Raw genomic sequence first — 20437 nt, 5'->3', positions numbered from 1 at the left:
GGTTAAAATGGCACTTAATTGACTTTTTTATTCAAACCCGTAGAAGTAGACTTAGAGAATATTTTAAAAGATGCGATGAATTTGGCCTAAGAGAAAGAAAGGTTCTGAAACCTTGTCCAACTAGATGGAATTACATGTATGAAAGTTTAGTTGTTGCATATGAATATAGAAACCCCATAAACTCAACGTTTAATGCTCATGTAAGTGATGATGATGATGAGCACCTTACAAATGCGGATTAGGCTAATGTTAAAATGCTTGTAGATTTTTTAGAAAAATTTCATATTGCTATAAATAAATTTTCTGGGCAATATTATCCTACTATTTCTAACTGTTTAGTTTATATTGCAGAACTTGCAAATTTTTTTGATCATTTTTCAGAGGGTGGGGAAATTTATCAACTTGCTATTGATTCCATGAGAAAAAAGTTTTAAAAATATTTTTTCCCTATTCCCCCTATTTATGGTGTTGCTGCATTGTTAAATCCTACTATAAAATTAGGAGGTCCTCAATTTTGGTATGAAACTGTTTATAATGGTTTAGCACTTGAAGATGAGGAGTTGTCTAAACTTCCGGACGCAATAGCCTCAATTAAAATAAATGTTCAAACTATTTATAATGCTTATCAAGTTGCATTAGATCATGCTAGACCAAATATTCCAACACCTTCTTCTTCTAGTTCTCAATCATCTAAAAGAACTGCGGGAGTAAGAGCACTTAGTGCTTGAGCGGGGTTCAAGGGTTCTCAAGGTTCTAGTACTAGTGATTTTTCACAACTAAATGAGCTTGAAGTTTATTTTTCACAGGGAATTGAGGAAGTGAATCCCGACGGCTCCTTTAATATTTTGGAATGGTGGAAGGACAAAGAAAAACACTTTCCGATTCTTTTAAGGATGGCCCGAGACATTTTAACTATTCAAGCTTCAACAGTGTCATCAGAGAGCGCTTTCAGTCAAGCAAGACTTTAATTCGGTGATTACAGAGCATCTATGAGGGAGAGCTTGGAAAAATCAGTACTTTTCAGAGATTGGATCCGTTCGGAAAGAAGAAATTTTGGACTTGCTGAATCACAACCAGAGGTAGACGAAACTTACGAAGAAATGCTAGCTGAACTTGCGGAGGATGATGCTTCGCCTGGAAACGGTGATGACCAAGCTTCATTTTCGCCACCACCAACGGAAATTCCTCCGGATCTTGAAGGATTTATGAAATTTGTAAGAGATACCATGTAAATTAATATGTAACTTGTATTTTGGCACATCTTGATTAGTTTTTTTTTTTTTCCTCAGTGGTGGTATTAGCACCTTGTTGTGCTCATTCCATAGGGGGGAGGAAGACTAAGAAAGATATTGCCATAATTTTTTAATGCTATAATAAAAATATAACGCATTGCTTTGAATATCTCTTTAAAATATTTTTATCTTTTTATATATCTTAAGATGTACATATAGTATATACTATACTATACTATATATACATCTTAAGATATATAAGCTATATTCGATTTAGGTGACAATTCTATAATATAATTTACAAGGAATTGCCTTAGATATTTTTTATTATCATTTTTTTTCTCTAACTTGTATAAAAAAAATTAAAAAATAGAAAGTATTTGTTGGGCCCGCTTAGGCCCGAGACCGGCCCATTTAACACGGGACTGTTAGTTCGTGGTCCCGGTCCCGGGCCGGTTCCAACAAGAAGCCCGCGAAGTCCGGGGCCGCTTAGGACCGGCCCGCCTAGGACCGACCCACTTATGACCGGGCTCGCGAAGCCCACTTAAGACCGGGCCCGTGAAGCCCACTTAGGACCGGGCCCGTGAAGCCCACTTAGGACCGGGCCCAGCCCACATGCCATCCTTAGCCCACAATCATACATGAATTTGATCATGGCAAGGCATAAAAATTTTACCACTTCAGGTGGTTATAATTTTTTTTACAAACTCCATTAGAGTTATAATTAAAATTTATTGTCTTTGCTTGTATTTACCTTAAATCCAGAACTTATTGTTGAAAGAAGGTTCATGGAACAATTAACAATGTACAAGTTGAGCTCCATGCACGTATCCCAAAGTCTGGCGACCAAAGCAGATGCCTCTACTCAATTGGTTAGAGTCTCGTGTTGATAACGTATTGTAAACAATAAAAGAAGAATAGAGTATTGTAGAGAAAAGTAGAGAGAAATGATTCTTATTGATTTAGAATGACTTACCATGGATAAAACCCCTCTATTTATAGAGAAAAAGTGACTTAGCTAGTCACAAAGTAACAAATCTTAAAATCTCTCTAGAATATACACATTCACCCTAAATACAATTCTATTTATAACATAAAAAAAAGTTATTCCAAGAATTATGCGAAAAGGATTGAATAGCCCATAAAAGTATCACATGCAAGCGATCAAAAAGAGAAGATGAGGTCGGCGGATTAATCCGCAGATTAATGATAATAAGAAGAGAAACAGGGCAAACACATAGAGGGAGATGGAAAGAGGAAATGTGGATTTTCCACAAAATCCAAAACTATAATTTTATGAATATTGCGGCTGAATATATGGTGGAGTCTGTTTCCAGAACATATGGTTCTGATTAAACTGCAAAAAGAAACAACATTAACAAATCTAAGGTTACAAGTTTGAATTAAGTGTTTAAGTTTCATATATTAATGACGTAAACAATATTTATACAATCAAGTTATTTTAGGCTGACTACATCACACCCCTTGGGGTGCAGCCTTTCCCTGGACCCTACGTGAAGGCATGATGCCTTGTACACCAGACTGCACTGTTTTTTTTTACATCAGGTTATTTATAAAGTTATTATATATATATATATATATATATATATATATATTACTAATAAGTGATCTTGTAGTATTGCACTTAGTATATGCTATTAGAAGTTGAACAACACTTGTAATATTAGAAAAACTTGCATTGTGAGTATATATAATTTAAATTCGTGCAAATATTGTTGAATTTCCTCAATGGATTTACCTGACTGATCGTGCATGAAATTTGGGTGAATCCAATTCTAAATGAAAACACCAATCTAGCTTGTAACTCAAACTAGTCATTTTGAAACATGCTTTATAATTGTTTCATTTTTTAACACCCACAAGTTTTCTTGATTAGACACCCCCATTCCTTTCCCTCCTCTGTTTCTCCTTGTCTCAGAAACTCTTCTCTGCAACTGCATTAAGTGATGGTCATGTCTACCATTTCGAGAACCGTCTTCAGCCAATAACAATCTTGTTTCCATTTGTTACTTTTTTTAGGTAATGCCGACATCCTGCTTAGGGCAAAAGCTTATGGATCGAAGATGGTTCATATCGGAATCATGATCGAGGATGGGCTTTAGGGGCGAATGTTGCCTTTCGTTTATGGTATTCAACTGAACTTATAACTTTTGATATTGAATGTGGATTTATATGTAAAAATCTAGTAAAATCTTAACAAGTATTAGATCTTGACTCATAATTTTAGCGGTACAATGAGTTTATACTAAAATCTTAAAAATCGTAATCATTAAATTTAAATAATGAATCTGCCTACTACGCTCTTTTCTTGTTCAAACTCGACTCAACAAATATTGTATTCCCTTTTATTAACCATTCCTTTTCTTTCTTTCTTTTTTCTTCCTTTACTCTTGTTAATGATACCACAGAAGTTGCATAATCACTTTCCATAAGTTCAAAGCATATCAAAAGAATAATTCTAACGAAAAAGATAAGGCTGACTAGTGACTAAACTTGCAACAGTCAACAGCTTCACTTTCATCATATCTATATATAAGGCTCTTCAAAAGAGCACTTTACCACCAATAAAAACTAGTTTTTTAATAAACTCTAGTAACTATAGCATCCAAAATTTCAAACCCCACCAACAATAAAAGATAAAAAATGTCATTTTCTTATACTAAAAATTGTGAGTTCTTCTCCAATGATCATCTCCTTCCTTCTCTCGGAACAAGAATCAACCATGATACAAAGCTTCGAAAATATATCATTTCGCCCTTCGATCCTCGTTACAGGTAATGTTTAATAACCCTTTTTTCCCACCTCATTTATTTATAAATATATATGTAAAAGATTGACTATACAATCTCAACCCGTAGTTGCAAAAGTGCAATGTATTCGATAGTGAGAGGAACATAAGCGTCAAATTTAAATCCTCTTTTTCAGGATATATACTACTAGCACTGTTTAACAGAAAAGCTCATATTTTACAGGGCTTGGGAGATGTTTCTACTGATTCTTGTCATATATACGGCCTGGATTACGCCTTTCGAGTTTGCATTTCTGAAATACAAAATAGATGGCTTTGTCATATTTGACAACATTGTCAACTGCTTGTTTGCTATTGACATTTTCCTTACCTTTTTCATGGCTTATCTTCATCCAGAATCCTATATTCTTGTAGATGATCCCAAGAAGATAGCGATAAGGTATATATGCAACTTTCAAATATTCTCTTTCTGCGACTCGTTCTAATACATGGTTAACTACAGGTATTTATCGACCTGGTTCATGTTTGATGTTTGTTCCACTGTGCCATTTCATGCTTTCCTCTTTATTGATCACAAAAAAAGTGATGGAGTTGGATTCAAATTGCTCAGTATGCTCAGACTTTGGCGTCTTAGAAGAGTTAGTGCCTTGTTTGCAAGGTTGGTTCCAACACCATATATACTATACTGGTAGTGATTTACATTGCACTAATAATATATATATATATATATATATATATATATATATAATCACTATCAGTATATTTAACTTAAATAATTAGTGATTTACACAAATAGGATCATTTGGTGCCACCATGTAAATTTTGACCCCGATAAAAATGAAGTTGGGAAAATAGTCTCCCGTCAAAATTTTTTGGGCAAGTCTTATGGTGATTCATCAGAATTCTGACATTTGCCATAATTTTGCAAGCTATGGTGATCGTCATAAAATTCTGACGGTTGCTTTCACAAAAAATTTTGACCAGCGTGCTTGAAAATTCTGATGTGGAATTATTTTCATAGAACTTTCCTTGATGTTTACATAATGTAAACGGTAGTTTTAAAAAGGTCCGTCCAGCGTAATTTCTTCTTAAAATATTCTTAATGCTTTGCATATTGCACCAAATTCTCATGCTTGCACATTGAACCATATTCTCACATAAAGCCAGTTTTTGCTTTCCTTCAGGCTTGAAAAGGACATCCGTTTTAACTATTTTTGGACGCGATATGCAAAATTGATCTCTGTAAGTTACTGTTATAATGTAAGCATAGGGTCCTAAAGGTCAAGTCTGTATATTAATTCATTACTAAAGAATATGCATTTCTTTTGTTTCAGGTAACTTTATTTGCAGTGCATTGTGCTGGATGCTTTAACTATGTGATTGCAGATAGATATCCTGATACTAAAAAGACATGGATTGGTGCATCAAATCCCAATTTCAAAGAAGAAAGTCTATGGGACAGATATATAACTTCACTTTATTGGTCTATTGTAACACTAACAACAACTGGTTATGGAGATTTACATGCTGAAAATACAAGAGAGATGCTCTTTGATATCTTTTACATGTTATTCAACTTAGGATTGACATCTTATATCATTGGAAACATGACAAATCTCGTTGTTCACAAGACCGGCTACACCAGAAATTTCGTATGCTCTCTCTCTCTCTTTAGCACGTATTATAACATGTTAAAATATACTGATAGTGCAAAAATTAATATTAAACTTTGTGATTTTGTTGTGTAGAGGGATAAAGTTGAAGCAGCTCAAGAATTTGCAAAACGGAATCAGTTGTCCCCGCGGATACAAGATCAGATTCTGTCTCATATCTGTCTAAAGTTCAAAACTGAAGCATTACAACAAGATGAGACATTGAATGTCCTGCCAAAATCCATCAAAACAAGCATTGCAAATTACCTGTTTATCCCAATAGTTCAAAATATCAGTCTGTTCCAAGGTGTTTCCAGGGACATGCTCTTCCAACTGGTAATTTCTGTTCTACACCCCCCCCCCACAAACCCCCCCCCCCCACCCCCACAAACCTCCAACTCAATGACCTTCATTATTAACTGTTATGTACAGAGTTTAATTTCTATATATTAAGTGGTCGTTTGGTTGGGAAACAAGTATCCCACTATTAGTTATTCCGGATTGTTATTCCATTCTCCATAGGGATAAAAATAACACTACAATCCTGGGATTAATTATCTCTCATCCCTCGTATCAAACGAGCCCTAACAGTGTAAAAGATATTTACACTATTAGGTCAACAAAAATATAACTATAGATAATTGTCAATAAAAAAAATGGGATTAGTAACCTTAAAAACAAAGCAAATTACCTAGTAAAACGGATTAAATGCATTGATAGTGCAAAAATTATTTATATTTTCAGTCTATATAAGTTAAATCATTTTATTCCTGTTTTAAGGTTCCTGAAATGGAAGCTGAGTACTTCCCTCCCAAGGAAGATGTGATTCTACAAAATGAGGCTCCAACAGAATTGTATATAATAGTCACTGGAGCAGTGGTAAGTTAATAAATTGTGAATAATTACTTCAACTCTAGGATTTGCAGTTCATATTATTAATCAGTTATGTATTATTGTAGGATTTGCTAGCAGATATCAATGGAAATGAACAAGTATAACACTCAACAACATTATGTTCATTTTAAATATAGAATTCAAATACTTTATCCTAATATTATTTTTTTCTGAAATCTGTCCGCGAACAGATCATTGGAAAAGCCGTTGCTGGAGAATCATTTGGAGAAATAGGGGTTTTATTTGGAAGACCACAACCATATGCTGTTAGAACAACACAGCTTTCTCAAATTTTACGCCTGAAGACGACAACGTTTTTGAACATTATTCGAGCAAATCCAGAAGATGAACAGATTATAATGAAGAATCTTGTTCTGGTGAGTGTAAAAAGATATGAATGAATGGTTTTCAGTCAACTTCTCCTTGGTTTTTCTTTTTTTTTCTACATATAATATCAATTATTTTCTTTTTTCTTAAAAATAGAAGCTGCAAAGTTTTGGAGGCTTTGATTTTGTGGACCAAGAAAGTGAGCAAAATTTAGTCTTCAACGACTCGTTAAATGTTGGACAAAAAGATGAATGCTCCCCTCATGTTTTACAACAAGATACACCTCTGGTTAGCATAAATATCCAAAATTTAGAAGCTAGAGTTAAGAAACAAGTAGAAAATGAAGGTGACAGTAATGAAGATCATCAACTCGACGCAAAAAGGTGGATAGCAATAACTCAAGCAGAAGATGAAGGAAACAAAAGCATGAATGAGTTGTTATCAAATCTTGAAAATGAGAATGAGTTAAATGAGAAGAAAGGTAATTTCATTAGATTAGATGAAGAAATAAGGAGTAGTCAATTCAAGAATTCAAGAAATGAGGTCCCCTGCTGTTCTTATTCAAGCAATAGAAGATCTACTTCCACAAGCTGTATTGGTGCAAAAGGGACAAAATCAACAAAGAAGAGAGTTACCATTCACATGAAAAAGAATAATTCATTGAAGGAGCATTATGGGAAGCTAATAATACTACCTGATACACTTGAAGAGCTATTCAAAATAGCAGGTGAGCTTTTATTTCACCTTTCAATATATCTTCAGATAACCTAGAAAGTTAAGTAACCTAATTACTTGTTTTCTATAGGCTAGCTAAATTTGCACCTCCATTATTTCACATGTACCTGCTACCTCCCACCAGTACATGTACCGAGTAACTCTACCTACCAAGGCTTAGGCAGATGAAAAGAAATCACGTAATAGTTTTTTTTCTCATAGCTCTTCATTCAGATTTGAATTCTGTTATCCATGATTTTTACCCACTAACATGACTGAGCCCAAGAACTTATCCAAAAAATGGGAAATGATTTTGTTCCCTTTTTTTTATTTTTTATGTAGGGGGTGGGGGGATTAGGATTAGGACTAAATCATTTCACTATGAAGTACTCCTTCATTATACTATTGGTCAAGTAACTAACCTAGCAATTTGTGTAAATGCAGGTGAGAGATTTGGGGACTACAATCTCAAGAAAGTTGTAAATGCAGAAAATGTAGAAATAGATGAGCTAGATGTCATTAGAGATGGTGATCATTTGTATCTTCTTTCAACTAATGTGACGTGATAATTAATTGCAAAAGGCTGATGTTCATATATTGATCTTGTTACATAAAGGCAACATGAATCAGTCATGGTACCTCCAAAGGGAGAAATAAATTTTAAGTATCACTTAAAAATTACAAGACTGTCTGCAAATTACTACTGGAGGATGACAATCTATCCAGTTGTTCCATTGAAAAACTACAACACTAACACCTTATAAGATCGTAGCCATTTCGAGTGCTCTACAGAATAAAGATGAACATAGAAATTTAACCCCCCCCCCCCCCCCCCCCCACACCCCCAACCAATGAGCTTCAGATGAAACTTCAGCCACCAACATTTAATTTAATATCGTGATTCGTGGTTAGGCTTCTATTGGTTCCACTTTTTCAACTCTCATTCTAATTCCATATGAGATCATCAATTGTATGTGTTTTTTTAGATCTCCACTGTTATCAAATCATTCTTGCAATCAAAGCATCACTAACTTCTTGGATGAGCTTCTGTTTTGAATACAAACTCATTCAAAGGAAAATAGAATTCCCTTGGCTTGAAGAGAACTAGATAACAAAAGGCCATAACATATTTATCTTAAGGTAACAGGCACATCTAGGGGATTTTTAAGAATTTCGTCAGACACAATATTGCATAGAAAGTAACTCTAGCCTTTCCATGGAAAACGTATCTTTTCGACCATACGTGAATCTTAGACCTCGCCAGAAAACAATCCATCCCATCCTAGGGAATTTCCAAGCAACATAAAGGGATTGACCATTTGTCTATGACTCATAATGCTCTAATAATTTAACATGCTACACCGGGCAATCCAATCCACAAATTCTAGAACAGTTGGAAGTAAACATTGCCCATAATAGAGAAATGGGTAACAAGCGTAACAAGAGAGCTTTCTTATAGGCGGCTGATAACAGTTTCCACCTCAGCAGGCGAGTAGAGATGATAAGTTGGAGATACCCTCGCAATATCAACGTTATTGGGAGTCACCTGGAATCGAACAACAGGTGATTTTCAGTTAATAGTAGTAGAGTACACAGATCAGAATAAAGATACAGTATTATCGTGGAGCTTACCTTCTCTTCCATCACTTGCTTTAGAATTGACAGTGCAATCGTTTCAGCCTCCTTAAGGGTGAGATCCTGTAGAATAGCAAATAATGCACTTCAAAAACCATATCAAGCCAATTATCCAGAAATAGCTGATCTACCACTCTAATTATAGTAGATTTTAGTTGATTATTTTTTCTTATATTTCCCGAAGGAAGGAGGTTTCGGGTTCGAGGTGGTTAATGGCATGAAATATCTAAAACCCATGAAGAATAGGCTAGCTCTACAAAAATATGACAGTTTAAGTAGAAAACAAAGTAGCTAATTCTTATACCTTGTTGAATTGCTCCTGCAAAGAGCTGTCAGCACCTTCTGAACCTGAACCAATGGCTTTTGCATTGCATTGCCAGAAAGTGCCAGAAGGATCAGTATAATATCTGCATATCAAACGGCATATTGTTAGTGGCAACAGGGTACCAGATGGTTACTAGGACGAATTTAAAGGATAACTGCAATCAGGATTTCAAGTTTTCAACTAATGGCTGAGCAGCCGACTAGCTCAAAACGACTATTTTCCCTTCATAGTATATTTAGAAAAATTCAGTACCCCATTTAATTCTTTTCTTTATAATGGGCCGCCCCTCTACCTTCCTTCTATTTAACTCTTGGAATAACATAAATTAATAGTTACAATTCTCATGTTTAAATAGGTATACCATAATAGGAGCATTCTATACCTACTTTTAGCATTACTAAAGCATTTTAGTGGCATCATTCATTTTCTGATTTCAGACTTTCTTTGATCTCATGATTCCCATGAAAGTAAATAACTAAGGCAAGTCGAATCCATGTCTGGATTAACACAAGCTCATTACTAGATGTTAAGCTGTCAGACGTATTTCCAGGCAACTCACAGCAGTCATCACTTGCATTCATCTTTTACCAAAATATGAACTTCCTAATTAAGCAATATTGATTGGGAGAATATTCACATAAGGGAAAGCCGGAAACATCACCAAATGCTAAAATTAAGGCAATGAATCCTTTTGTCCTTTTCCAGAATAACTCAGGATCATTGATGAAAAGTTACAATTAAGACCAATTGACATGAACACAGACACACAATCACGTGCACACACAAATGAAGTTAAATGGAAAAAGGAAACTAAAAGAGAAAGAGGAAGCTTGGATCATGATTCTTGTGTGTAGATTGGATGACTAGCGAGATTTACTAGGTTGGAAACTGTAGGTTGGCAAAGGGTTCAACTAGCAGGCAACCAACTGTTAATCAGCAGAAAATATCTAGGAGTGTATCTGATGCACAAACACAAAACAAGATGACAAACTAATAGATGATTGCGTGCAGCTTCATCAAGCATGATCAAACACAAAAAGAGAAGAAAACTTAGAATATAATGCAATACTTCCAACAATCTCACGGAAAGCAAATACTTACAGGCTCGGACCATTCTCATCATGGCCAGCAATGAGAAGTGATACACCAAAAGGTCTGGACTGCATAAAATCAAAGATAATGAATTTTAGTGGAAGACTTAAATCTTACTCTAGTCGAAACAGAAGAAACAAGGTGCCATCCATATATGTTGACGAGAAGTCAATTATTCTAGATAGCGTGCATTTTAACAGGATCCAGACCTTAGCTCACCTCGTTACTGTTTAAGATTTTTTCAAGAGAGAAAAAACAAAATGACAGAGACTATGTGTGAGCACTAGCAAAATGTTCTACGCGATGAATCAGATCCACTCACAGAAAACAACCATAACTAACCCGGTCCTCCACTCAGATTTATCATCTATAAATACATGTTATAAAGCAGAATTTTTTTTTCTGATCTCACATTCTTAATTTTTCTTTTTATTTTATTTACAAGATATCTAATATTCTTAGAATGTAGAAATTGGACAGAGGTTTTTTTTTTTTTTGATAAGTAATCAAATATTTTATAAATGCTTGCACTAAGTACAGATTGTGCAATTGGACAGAGAATATTTGTATCCATACACACCCAGCATAGACTATCTATACACACTAAAATGATCAAAAAACATCTTTCAAGACATTCTGTATACAGAACTATATTAGCCGAGGAAATACACCCAATAGTCTCTATAGTCACCATTAGTCTACCATAAAAGCAAATGCCAGCTTAAATGAAGATCTCTAGATCCATCAGTCAGCCTCTAGTTCTATCAGTACAATGCAGGGCTTCTGTATACAGAAGTCTAAAGCATTTCACGTACATTAAGATACCGAGACCCCACATATACAAGAGAACGGAGATGAGCAGTAAATTAATGACCTTCACAATAATTTAATAATTTTTTTGTCCAAGTAACAATATACAAAATCAACAGTATTCCATATACAGGCATTGTTACATGTACATGCATAGTGTCTTAATGAGACAGGTAGATGAGAAAACAGAGTAATCACAAATGATTCACCAGCCACATAAAATGAAACAGCTCAATCCAGTCAATAAAGTACGATTTTTACCCACTCAAGTAGCAACACTAACAAAATATCTAATAATACAAGTACATTTACGTCGTCAATCAAGCTCCTAAAGTTCAATCAAAATAAATGGGAAAAGCAAAATATTGAATGGCACATGCTTTTGACCAAAATTAGAAAGCAATGAATTGGGATTTTGAATGGTTCTGCTTGAAATATACCTGTCCCTAAGTAACAAGAGCGAAACTGCTAAGTAAAGAAAAAGTTCTTACCATAGACTCTTCATCACCCTCCCCAAATCGCAGGGCCAAATCACACAGAGCTTGTGTTGTGGACTCAACAGTCATGGGCTCACCATAAGAAAATCTGTGGTTCTATTGAAAAGGGGGAATACAGAATAAGCAAGCTTAGCCAGTTACCTTTTCCTTGCATAGAATGACTTGAATTTTAACAGTTTAACCTTTAGCTCTAAATACCTGAGTTTCAACTCGTGCATGTTCAACAAGAGTCCTTGCATCAGCTATCAATCCACTCATCGCACAGCCAATATGCTCATCAATTTCCATAATTTTCTCCACACTGCTTGGCTCCTGCAAGATCAAGAATATAAAATTGAGTTATGAAGGACAATAAACACATATAAACTGAAGGATTAGCTAAAGAAAAAGAATTTCTTCAATTTGAAATGTAGTAAACTCACAAAAAGTTATAGCCAAGCAAGCTAAAAAGGTGAGCAAGAGGCAACAAACGGGACAGTAGTTCCTTCTCAAAATTCCTGATCTAAAACTTGCTCAGCCTTTTTTTTTTTTTGACATAGCCACTACCCTCTTTTGGTCATTAGTATCTAAAAAGCTCTTCTTAACGTTGTACCTAGCACTAGATAGTGTCTTTTGATTAAAGGGCATGGCATCACAAGAAAGTAGAGAATTCAAGTTTAGACCTACAGGTTAGTGTCCCCTCTCGACCAAAAATAAGGGTCCCACCTATGTAAGTCCCATGTTATTAAAGATATTTAGAGATAGGAAAAGGTCACATGGCAGGTAATCCGCTGACTGTGTACTACACCTCCATTTAAATTTCAAGCCAACATGCTATTTTCTCCAAAGATATGAAATCTTTGTTTGCAAATGTACAAGCACATTCATGGTTCATTCGCTGTGAATGGTCAATTTACAAAGAATACAAAAGGATTATTTTGCTACACATTAACTTCGAACAAAGAGAGCTTTTCCAATATTCGTGGTGAAAGGGAAAAGCTTTTTCAAACACACAAGTTCCTAAACATTTATTACTTCCTATTACATCAAACAGCACCAGTCCTTTATTTTCAGAATATCCCAATTTTTGCTTCTCAAGAGAAGAAAAAGACTCCAACTTCTTATCTTGCTACTCATATAATTGTTCAAATTATTTGACAAACTACATAGGCACATATTGGATTATGCCCCCCCCCCCCCCCCAAACCCCCACGTGTGCGACCTACAAGAAAATTTGGACCAGAAATTTTTACAGGGTAACCCACTGATGAAATCTCAGTTCTGCAATCCCAGTATAGTCCATGAAGAACTAAAATGTTCATAACACAATGATTAGTTACAACATTAAATCCGCAACATATATAACCCAATTGAGTATAAGTTCTATGAAGGTACAAAGAAAATTAAAAACCATCAGGTCACTTAAAAGGCAACTGCAGGTAATACTCTATACGAACTTTAATTAGTAACCTTAAAAAATGGGAAGATATCTCTATAATAGTTAAAAGTACACTGATAATGAAAGAAAATATTTACACTGCCAGTGTATATAACTTAAATCCAACCCAATTAACTTATGAAGCACAAAGCAGAAATTCATATTACAGGAAAAAAAGAAGAGTACAAACCAGAAGTGGAGAGGTAATCCGCTTCTCAACAGCAAGAACAACGCCTTCCTTAGTCTTTATCCCAATTGCCGTGGATCCCAACTTTATTACACCCACACAAGAAAACTTAATCCAAATTAAACCATTTAAATCATATAAATAAATCCATTTAATAATTCTAGCTTAATTTACCTTAATGGCTTCAATAGCATATTCAACTTGAAACAATCTTCCTTCAGGAGAGAATGTGTTCACACCTCTATCATACTCAGTTCTGGAGAAAAAGTAACAAAAAGAAAATAACAAAATCTTCAGAGATCTGAAAAGAAAATAACTGCATTGAGAAAAAACCCTAGATTAAGCCCAATAATGAAGTTTACCTTGTGAGAAACATCTTTGATCTGATTTGTTAGAGCTTCAGAAAAATAAAATCCTTAGCAGCTAAGAAGCGACTGTTTTGTTAGTCTTTTATTTTAGACAAGAGAGAATTGGTTTGTTCTATACTTGTTTTTACTTGACCGACAAGCCATTTCTGCAAAACCAAGGTAGCTTCGGACTTTGCCGGGTCGGATTTTCTCAACCCGTTTACTTAGAAGGGGAAAAGAGGTTTGGGCCCAAACTAAGTGTATTTGCGGGCGAAGTTCAGCAATAGCCGTTTTTAAGCCTGTTATTTAAAATATATTCATAATTTATAATGTATTTAAAGATTAGTCAATTCATCCAAACTTTATAACTAATGTCCTGAATTTTTGAGCTACTAATTTAAAATTCAGGACATAAGATTCGAACTTCTGGACACAATTTTCAAATTTTAAGACACGATGTCCTGAAGTTTGAACTTTGAGGTTTAAACTCCAGGACGTCGTGTCCTGAAGTTTGAGCGAAATTAGATAATTATTAAATACATTATAAATTGAGAATATATTTTGAATAGCATGCTTAAAAATGGTTACATGGTGTCATTTCCACTGTATTTGCGTACAGTTTTCATTGGTTTATTATTTCAAAAGTCGAATACTACATCACATATTACATACTAATAATAATTCAAATAAGAAAATGCTACACATTATGTGGTTAATTAATTAAACTTATAGAAGTGTTGATAAAAAGTTAACCACATATTGGAAATAAACAAAAACATGACAGTGAAATTGAGTGAAAAAATTGAAATTATAGGTAATTTAATATCTCTTTTTTGTTATTGATCGATTATTTTTTTTACCGCTTTGATTAGGCGCTAATTATTTTATTTTGTTATTAGTTTGATATGTGAGTACCAATTTGCAAACAACAAATTGAAAATAGTACTAATTCTTACACAAGTGAAACTGTGAAAGGACCGTCCTCTAATTTGATGATAATTCAGTTAAATTTTGTTGAATGAATCTGTAATCTTTACACATTGTACTATTGCAATCTATTATATGAGAGGGAAAAATAATGGGTCAATTACATTTGATCATATTATCACAAGTTCAAATATCTTAACAAGTCATCGTGGCAATTACCATCCCATTGATTTTCTTTATTCCTCAATAAATATGTGGAAAAATCAAAAAGACTTCAAATTATTTTAAAAATCCATTGTGTCCCTATTTGGTCGTTGCCATTTATGATTACCTAATTTTCCAAATGAGTTAAGTGCACTTCCCCAAAATTATGACCTGTTATTGGGCCTCTATTTTTACACAAGTAGTTCTTTACTTATTAACGTCCTTTCGAACTCATTACCCCAATTAAAGATAGAAAAAATTAGATAGTATAGCCGATCCTAAAAATAATAGCTAGTAAAATATATATTTTTTGTATATTAATGTACAATATACATATTTTATGTATAATCAATATTTTTTTTTCTATATTTGGCTAGCGAATATAATTATTTTTTGTCGACCGGCTAAATATGCAACTTGCCTTCAGAGATTCCATTGCGACTAGGGTTGTTCCTTTGGATCGGATATCCGAAATTCGAACCGATCCGCTCAATTTCGGATTTCAAATATTTGGATCGGATTTCTGAATTGTGTTTATTAAAATTTCGGATATTCGGATTGGTATAATTGTAACCCGGTCCGATCCGAAATCCGAAATTATTAGGGTATGTATAAATATTAAACTTTAATTTCGGATAGTCAATACTTCCTTTACATCTTCCTCCAAGTTATTACCTTTACAATTGTTGGATTTAGCTATATTGGCACCATAGTACTATCATAGTTGCAGAAACATGAATTTTTCTTACTGTATTGCCTCTTTTACAAAGAAAATATACATATGAGTTTGTAACTTTGAGGCATAATAATCCGATCCGAAATTCAAAAATTCGATTCGATCCAAACTTTAAAATCCGATCTGATCTGATATTAATTCGGATCGGATTCAGATTGCATTTTGTAGAATCCGAAATCCGAATCCGAAATATGCTAAATCCGATCTGATTCGATTCATGCATAACCCTAACTGTGACTAAGAGCTTGTTTGGCCAAGCTTATGGGAAACCAAAAGTACTTTTTTATCACAAAAAATACTTTTTTAGAAATTTAATGTATTTGGCCAAGATGAAAAAGTACTTTTGAGCAACAGCAGAAGTAACTTTTCTACTTTTGGGAAGAAGCTACAAAATTTAGCTTCTTCCAAAAAGAAGAAACAGAAGCAGAAAATTAAATTTTTTAAAACAAAAGTATCTTTACTATAAATTTATATTTTTCAAATTATCCTTCAATAATTTTATTTATTTTTCCTTTTTCTTTTTTGTTTTTTCCATCCCTTTCTTTTTATTTATTTTATTTCTATTGTATTTTAGTTCTCCTTCTCCTATTCTTTTTTGAAATAGTCTCTCCATCATAAATAAATCTCTTTTTTAATATAGGATCAATGAAGTAGATTCTAATTTTATACTGAATGATTATATTTTGATATATTTAAATCATCAATGTAAACAATAAATAATACCGGATACCTAATATTATTGCTTTGGATACCTATTATATTGATTAAAATCTTTAATATATATTTTTATGTTATATTTTATATTCCAATTAAATAAAAAGAAAAATTAAATAACTTTTTTATAATAAAAATTTAAATTCATTTTTCTCTTTTAAATAATATACTACTTGTAAATTGATTATGTACTCTTTTTTTTTTGTAATTTGACACTTAAAACTAATTTTTGAAAAGATTGTCCAAACACAATTTGCTTATTAAAGTACTTCTCAAATGAACTGACCAAACACAAACGTAACTTTTCAAAAGTACTTTTAAGCAAAAACACTTCTCAAAATAAGTAGCTTTTGACAACTTTGTCAAACGGGCTCTAAGCCCGTATACTAAAATCCAGCATAAGAAAATGGGGCAAGTGCACAAATAGCTATTTTCATATGCTATTTAGAGATTAGTCATTACTTATTTTCTCCTGAAATTTTAAACTAAAAATCTAACTTCAGGACAATTCAGAATATTTTTGTCCTGAAAAATTAAACCGAAAAAACTGAAATTTAGAATGTACCGGTTAATTTCTAAATATAATTTCAGATATCCAACAATATACAAAGTCCACGTAGCATCTCCCAAGATCTAATTAGACACTAGGGAGCATATCATTGAGGACTAATAAGAATCTAGGCCAACAACTTTCTAGTTTTTTTTTAAAAAAAAAATTTAACTTTCTATTACATGGGGTAAAGGAGATGGGGAGGAAAAAAGAGACAATGAGACTTGAGCTGTTGAGCATGCCCTTATTGTGAGTGAGATTTCAAATATTGAATTATCTTTTGTGGTATTCTACCATCCAATTCAATCACCATATCTCTGAAAAATTCTATTGTGATAAAGAGATGTCGTATATTCTTCTCTTTTTTTTCCTTTGCCCACCATCTTTTTGTTTCCCAAATTCTCTCTTTCTCTCTCTACATTTTTCACGGTCGAACGAAATTTGCCTAGTGAAAGGATTTGCTCAATTCATGTAGAAAATATTGAAGTGTTGGTTGAGAAGAAATAAAAATTAGAGTTTGCGAAAAGAAACTTTGAACTCTATCTCTTCTACTTTATTGGGCAAGTATAACATACAATCATAAACCATGTGACACTGTTTAGATAAAATGGTCGCAAATCAAATAACAATGCACTGTGCTAACGTTTGCCCATATATTCTCAAATTTGTTTTGAAAAATCTGATTTAGGTGAAGTTTGGTTTGAAGATAAAGATGTATTTGGACATTAGTTTTCAAAACATATTTCACTTTTTTTTTTATAAAAAACATGAAACATGACTTATACCCACAAGTTCTAAAAACTATCACAAATACCCAACAGTACCTTCATCAATAATATTGATTGTGTTATTGCAAACCATAGTCCTGAACATAAATAAATTTGGTACAAAATTATCATTTTTATAATGAACTACATAATACACTATCAGATGACCGAAAAGACGAAACAATATTGTTATAATATAATAAACGGTGGGCTCTTTTATAAAATAAAAAAATTTAGGATAATTTTTAAAAAATATAATAGTAATATTTTCGGCTAAAATTAATTCTTGAGCTGGTTTTGGGATTTTGGGGTTTGGATTTTGGGATTTGCCAAAATATGAATAAATTTTATGAACAAACATGTATTTATCAAAAAAAACTCCAAATATATTTTGGCAAAATTTATGGCCAAACGGGTCCTATATTTGTGGAAAACCAACGGCCCTTATTTATGAAAACAAAAAAAGGAGTTAACATAAAGGTAAATAAAACAATACTACTTCTGCTACTCCAATTTCAGTTTTTGCTTTTTCTATATTTCACGTCACTATTCTATTCCTTTGATTCGATGAATAGTAAACAACAACAACTCAGTATAATACCCTAGGATAGAGAGGTTGAGCCTGTTTCCGATAGACTCTCGGGCTCCCTCCCTCCAAGAACTCTCCATCTTGCTCTTGGGATGACTCTAACTCACAACCTTTTGGTTGGAAGTGAAGGGTGCTCACCACTAGAGCAACCCACTCTTGTCCACCCGAAAAGGAAATGAAAACGAAATAAAAGATTGAACCATAATTTATACCATCACTTCTTTTCCTTGCTTCTAATTTATTCTAATTTTATGCGTAACTAAACCCCAAAAACAATACACTTCCTCTAGTCCTCTTATTCTTTCACTTCATATATTTTTATTTTGCATATTTAGAATCCTCTTTGCTTGACAAGAGTGGATTACTCTATTGGTGAGCACCCTCCACTTTCAATTAATAAGTTGTGAGTTCAATTCACCCCAAGAAGAAGATGGGGAGTTCTTGGAAGGAGGAAGTCGATGGTCTATCGGAAACAACCTCTCTATCCCAGGGTAGGAGTAAGATCTGCATACACACTACTCTCCCCAGACCTTATTAGTGAGATTATACTGGGTTGTTGTTGTTGTATATTTAGAATCCTCTTTCACTAACTTATACCATCTTTTCGGCCATACTTTTCCGAAATTAACTTGCATGAAATTTGTTTTAACTTCGATCACCCAAAACACAGGAGAAGATATAGTTTCCATTTCACAATTTTCTTTTCCATATTACATAAGTTTAAAAACAAAAGGACACTATTAACCATAATAAAATATCAAACAAAACACCACTTATTAATAATCCCACAAAATATCCCTTCACTTCTTCTCACTCCTCAAACGCAGAAACCGGGAAAGCCTTAGAAATTCCAGTAGGGGTAGCAAAAGTAATTTTCTGAAACTCCGGGTCCTGAATAGAAATATCAGAAATAGTAACCCAAATCAAAATCTCCTTACTTTTAACCCCGGTAAGTTTCTTCATCCGGCGATCTTCGATAAACGCCGTGACTTCAGTGTCGTACCACACGAGTTTCCCAATTTTCTTGAACCGGTGTTCTTTTGCCTTCTTCTGTTTCAGCCATACGAACCCGGTTTGATGATTTCGGCCCACCTCGATTAGATCGTCTAATGGAAGTAGCCCTTTTGGCATGTTGATTTGCTCGAGAAGTTCGAGAGATTTCTGCTTGCAGATCGCCGGGTCAGTGAATACCTCTGCGTTTTCTCGGTGATTTTCGCTCACTTGAGATGACATTTTCGTGAATGCAAATGAAAATGGAAAGGAAATGGAAATTGGATTCCTTTTATTTTGGGGTTATGTGTGAGAGAGAGTGGAAATGAGAAATATACGAAGGGAGTTTTTGTGTTGTTAGGGGGGATCATGGGATTGATACGGTTTTATAGGGAGAAGTGAGGGTGACGTTACGAAATTGCCCTTTGAATGGAGGTTTCAAGCGGAAATTTTGGTAAATATGTGGACTTCTTTTGAAATTTAAGAACTCTTTTTTTAAAAAAAAAAAAAACTTTTATAAATTCAGAGTAAATTCAACTTAAGCTCTCATTTGTTTTTACGAAGATTAAGACGTCTCAATCTGAATACATATCTGAATATTAATATGTGTATTAAGGTTAAAACGTCTCAATCTAAATTCACATATTAATATTAAGGTGTTATATTAAGATTTGAATACGAAATAATTAAGAATGTTTGTTTTTCTATGTCTGAATATATATAATTTTTCTTTATTTAAACATTAATAAATATAAATTCAATCAAATGATAATAATTAATTTAATATTATATTAGTAAAATATATTTTAAAATTATATGGTGGTTGGTGGTGGTGATAGCTAAAGATGATGATTGTGGGTGCTGACTAAGGAGTAGTTGGTGGTGGTGTTGGTTGAGGTAGTGATTATAGGTAGTAAATGGTGGATGACAGTAGTAGTTAACAATGATGATTGATGGCGGTGATGACTAATAACTGCGATGGATGAATATAGTGATGGCTGATAGTGGTGATCGATGGTTGTTGTAATAATCGTGATTGATGGTGATTGTTGTAAATGATG

At 33.6% G+C, this 20437-nt stretch overlaps 3 protein-coding genes across 4 annotated transcripts; 1 reads left to right on the top strand and 2 right to left on the bottom strand.

Annotated features, from left to right (window-relative positions):
* The first annotated feature begins 3009 nt into the window (after positions 1–3009).
* On the top strand, positions 3010–8186 carry LOC104109130 (potassium channel KAT3). Of its 2 annotated transcripts, XM_009618345.4 has the most exons (11): positions 3012–4027; positions 4226–4441; positions 4505–4660; positions 5187–5244; positions 5337–5654; positions 5751–5990; positions 6435–6533; positions 6614–6646; positions 6740–6925; positions 7032–7602; positions 8034–8186. In XM_009618345.4, the coding sequence occupies exons 1-11, from the start codon at positions 3897–3899 to the stop codon at positions 8153–8155; spliced, it is 2130 nt and encodes a 709-aa protein (XP_009616640.1). In that variant the 5' UTR covers positions 3012–3896; the 3' UTR covers positions 8156–8186. The 2 variants fall into 2 exon arrangements, with proteins under 2 accessions (XP_009616641.1, XP_009616640.1); XM_009618346.4 differs by lacking the exon at positions 6614–6646 and having other exon boundaries at positions 3010–4027.
* A 512-nt stretch (positions 8187–8698) lies between these two features.
* LOC104109129 (proteasome subunit alpha type-5-like) lies at positions 8699–14072 on the bottom strand. Its single transcript, XM_009618344.4, has 9 exons — positions 13915–14072; positions 13727–13808; positions 13556–13636; positions 12147–12260; positions 11943–12044; positions 10651–10709; positions 9529–9631; positions 9222–9287; positions 8699–9135 (listed from the first exon to the last, which is right to left on the bottom strand). The coding sequence occupies exons 1-9, from the start codon at positions 13926–13928 to the stop codon at positions 9043–9045; spliced, it is 714 nt and encodes a 237-aa protein (XP_009616639.1). The 5' UTR covers positions 13929–14072; the 3' UTR covers positions 8699–9042.
* A 4981-nt stretch (positions 14073–19053) lies between these two features.
* Positions 19054–19739, bottom strand: LOC104109132 (uncharacterized). The gene has a single exon (XM_009618349.4). The coding sequence runs from the start codon at positions 19617–19619 to the stop codon at positions 19197–19199; it is 423 nt and encodes a 140-aa protein (XP_009616644.1). The 5' UTR covers positions 19620–19739; the 3' UTR covers positions 19054–19196.
* Between the last annotated feature and the right edge of the window lie 698 nt (positions 19740–20437).

This window comes from Nicotiana tomentosiformis, chromosome 12 (genome assembly GCF_000390325.3).
Source record: "Nicotiana tomentosiformis chromosome 12, ASM39032v3, whole genome shotgun sequence".
Lineage (NCBI taxonomy): Eukaryota > Viridiplantae > Streptophyta > Magnoliopsida > Solanales > Solanaceae > Nicotiana > Nicotiana tomentosiformis.
This window is presented reverse-complemented; position numbering and strand designations above follow the sequence as displayed.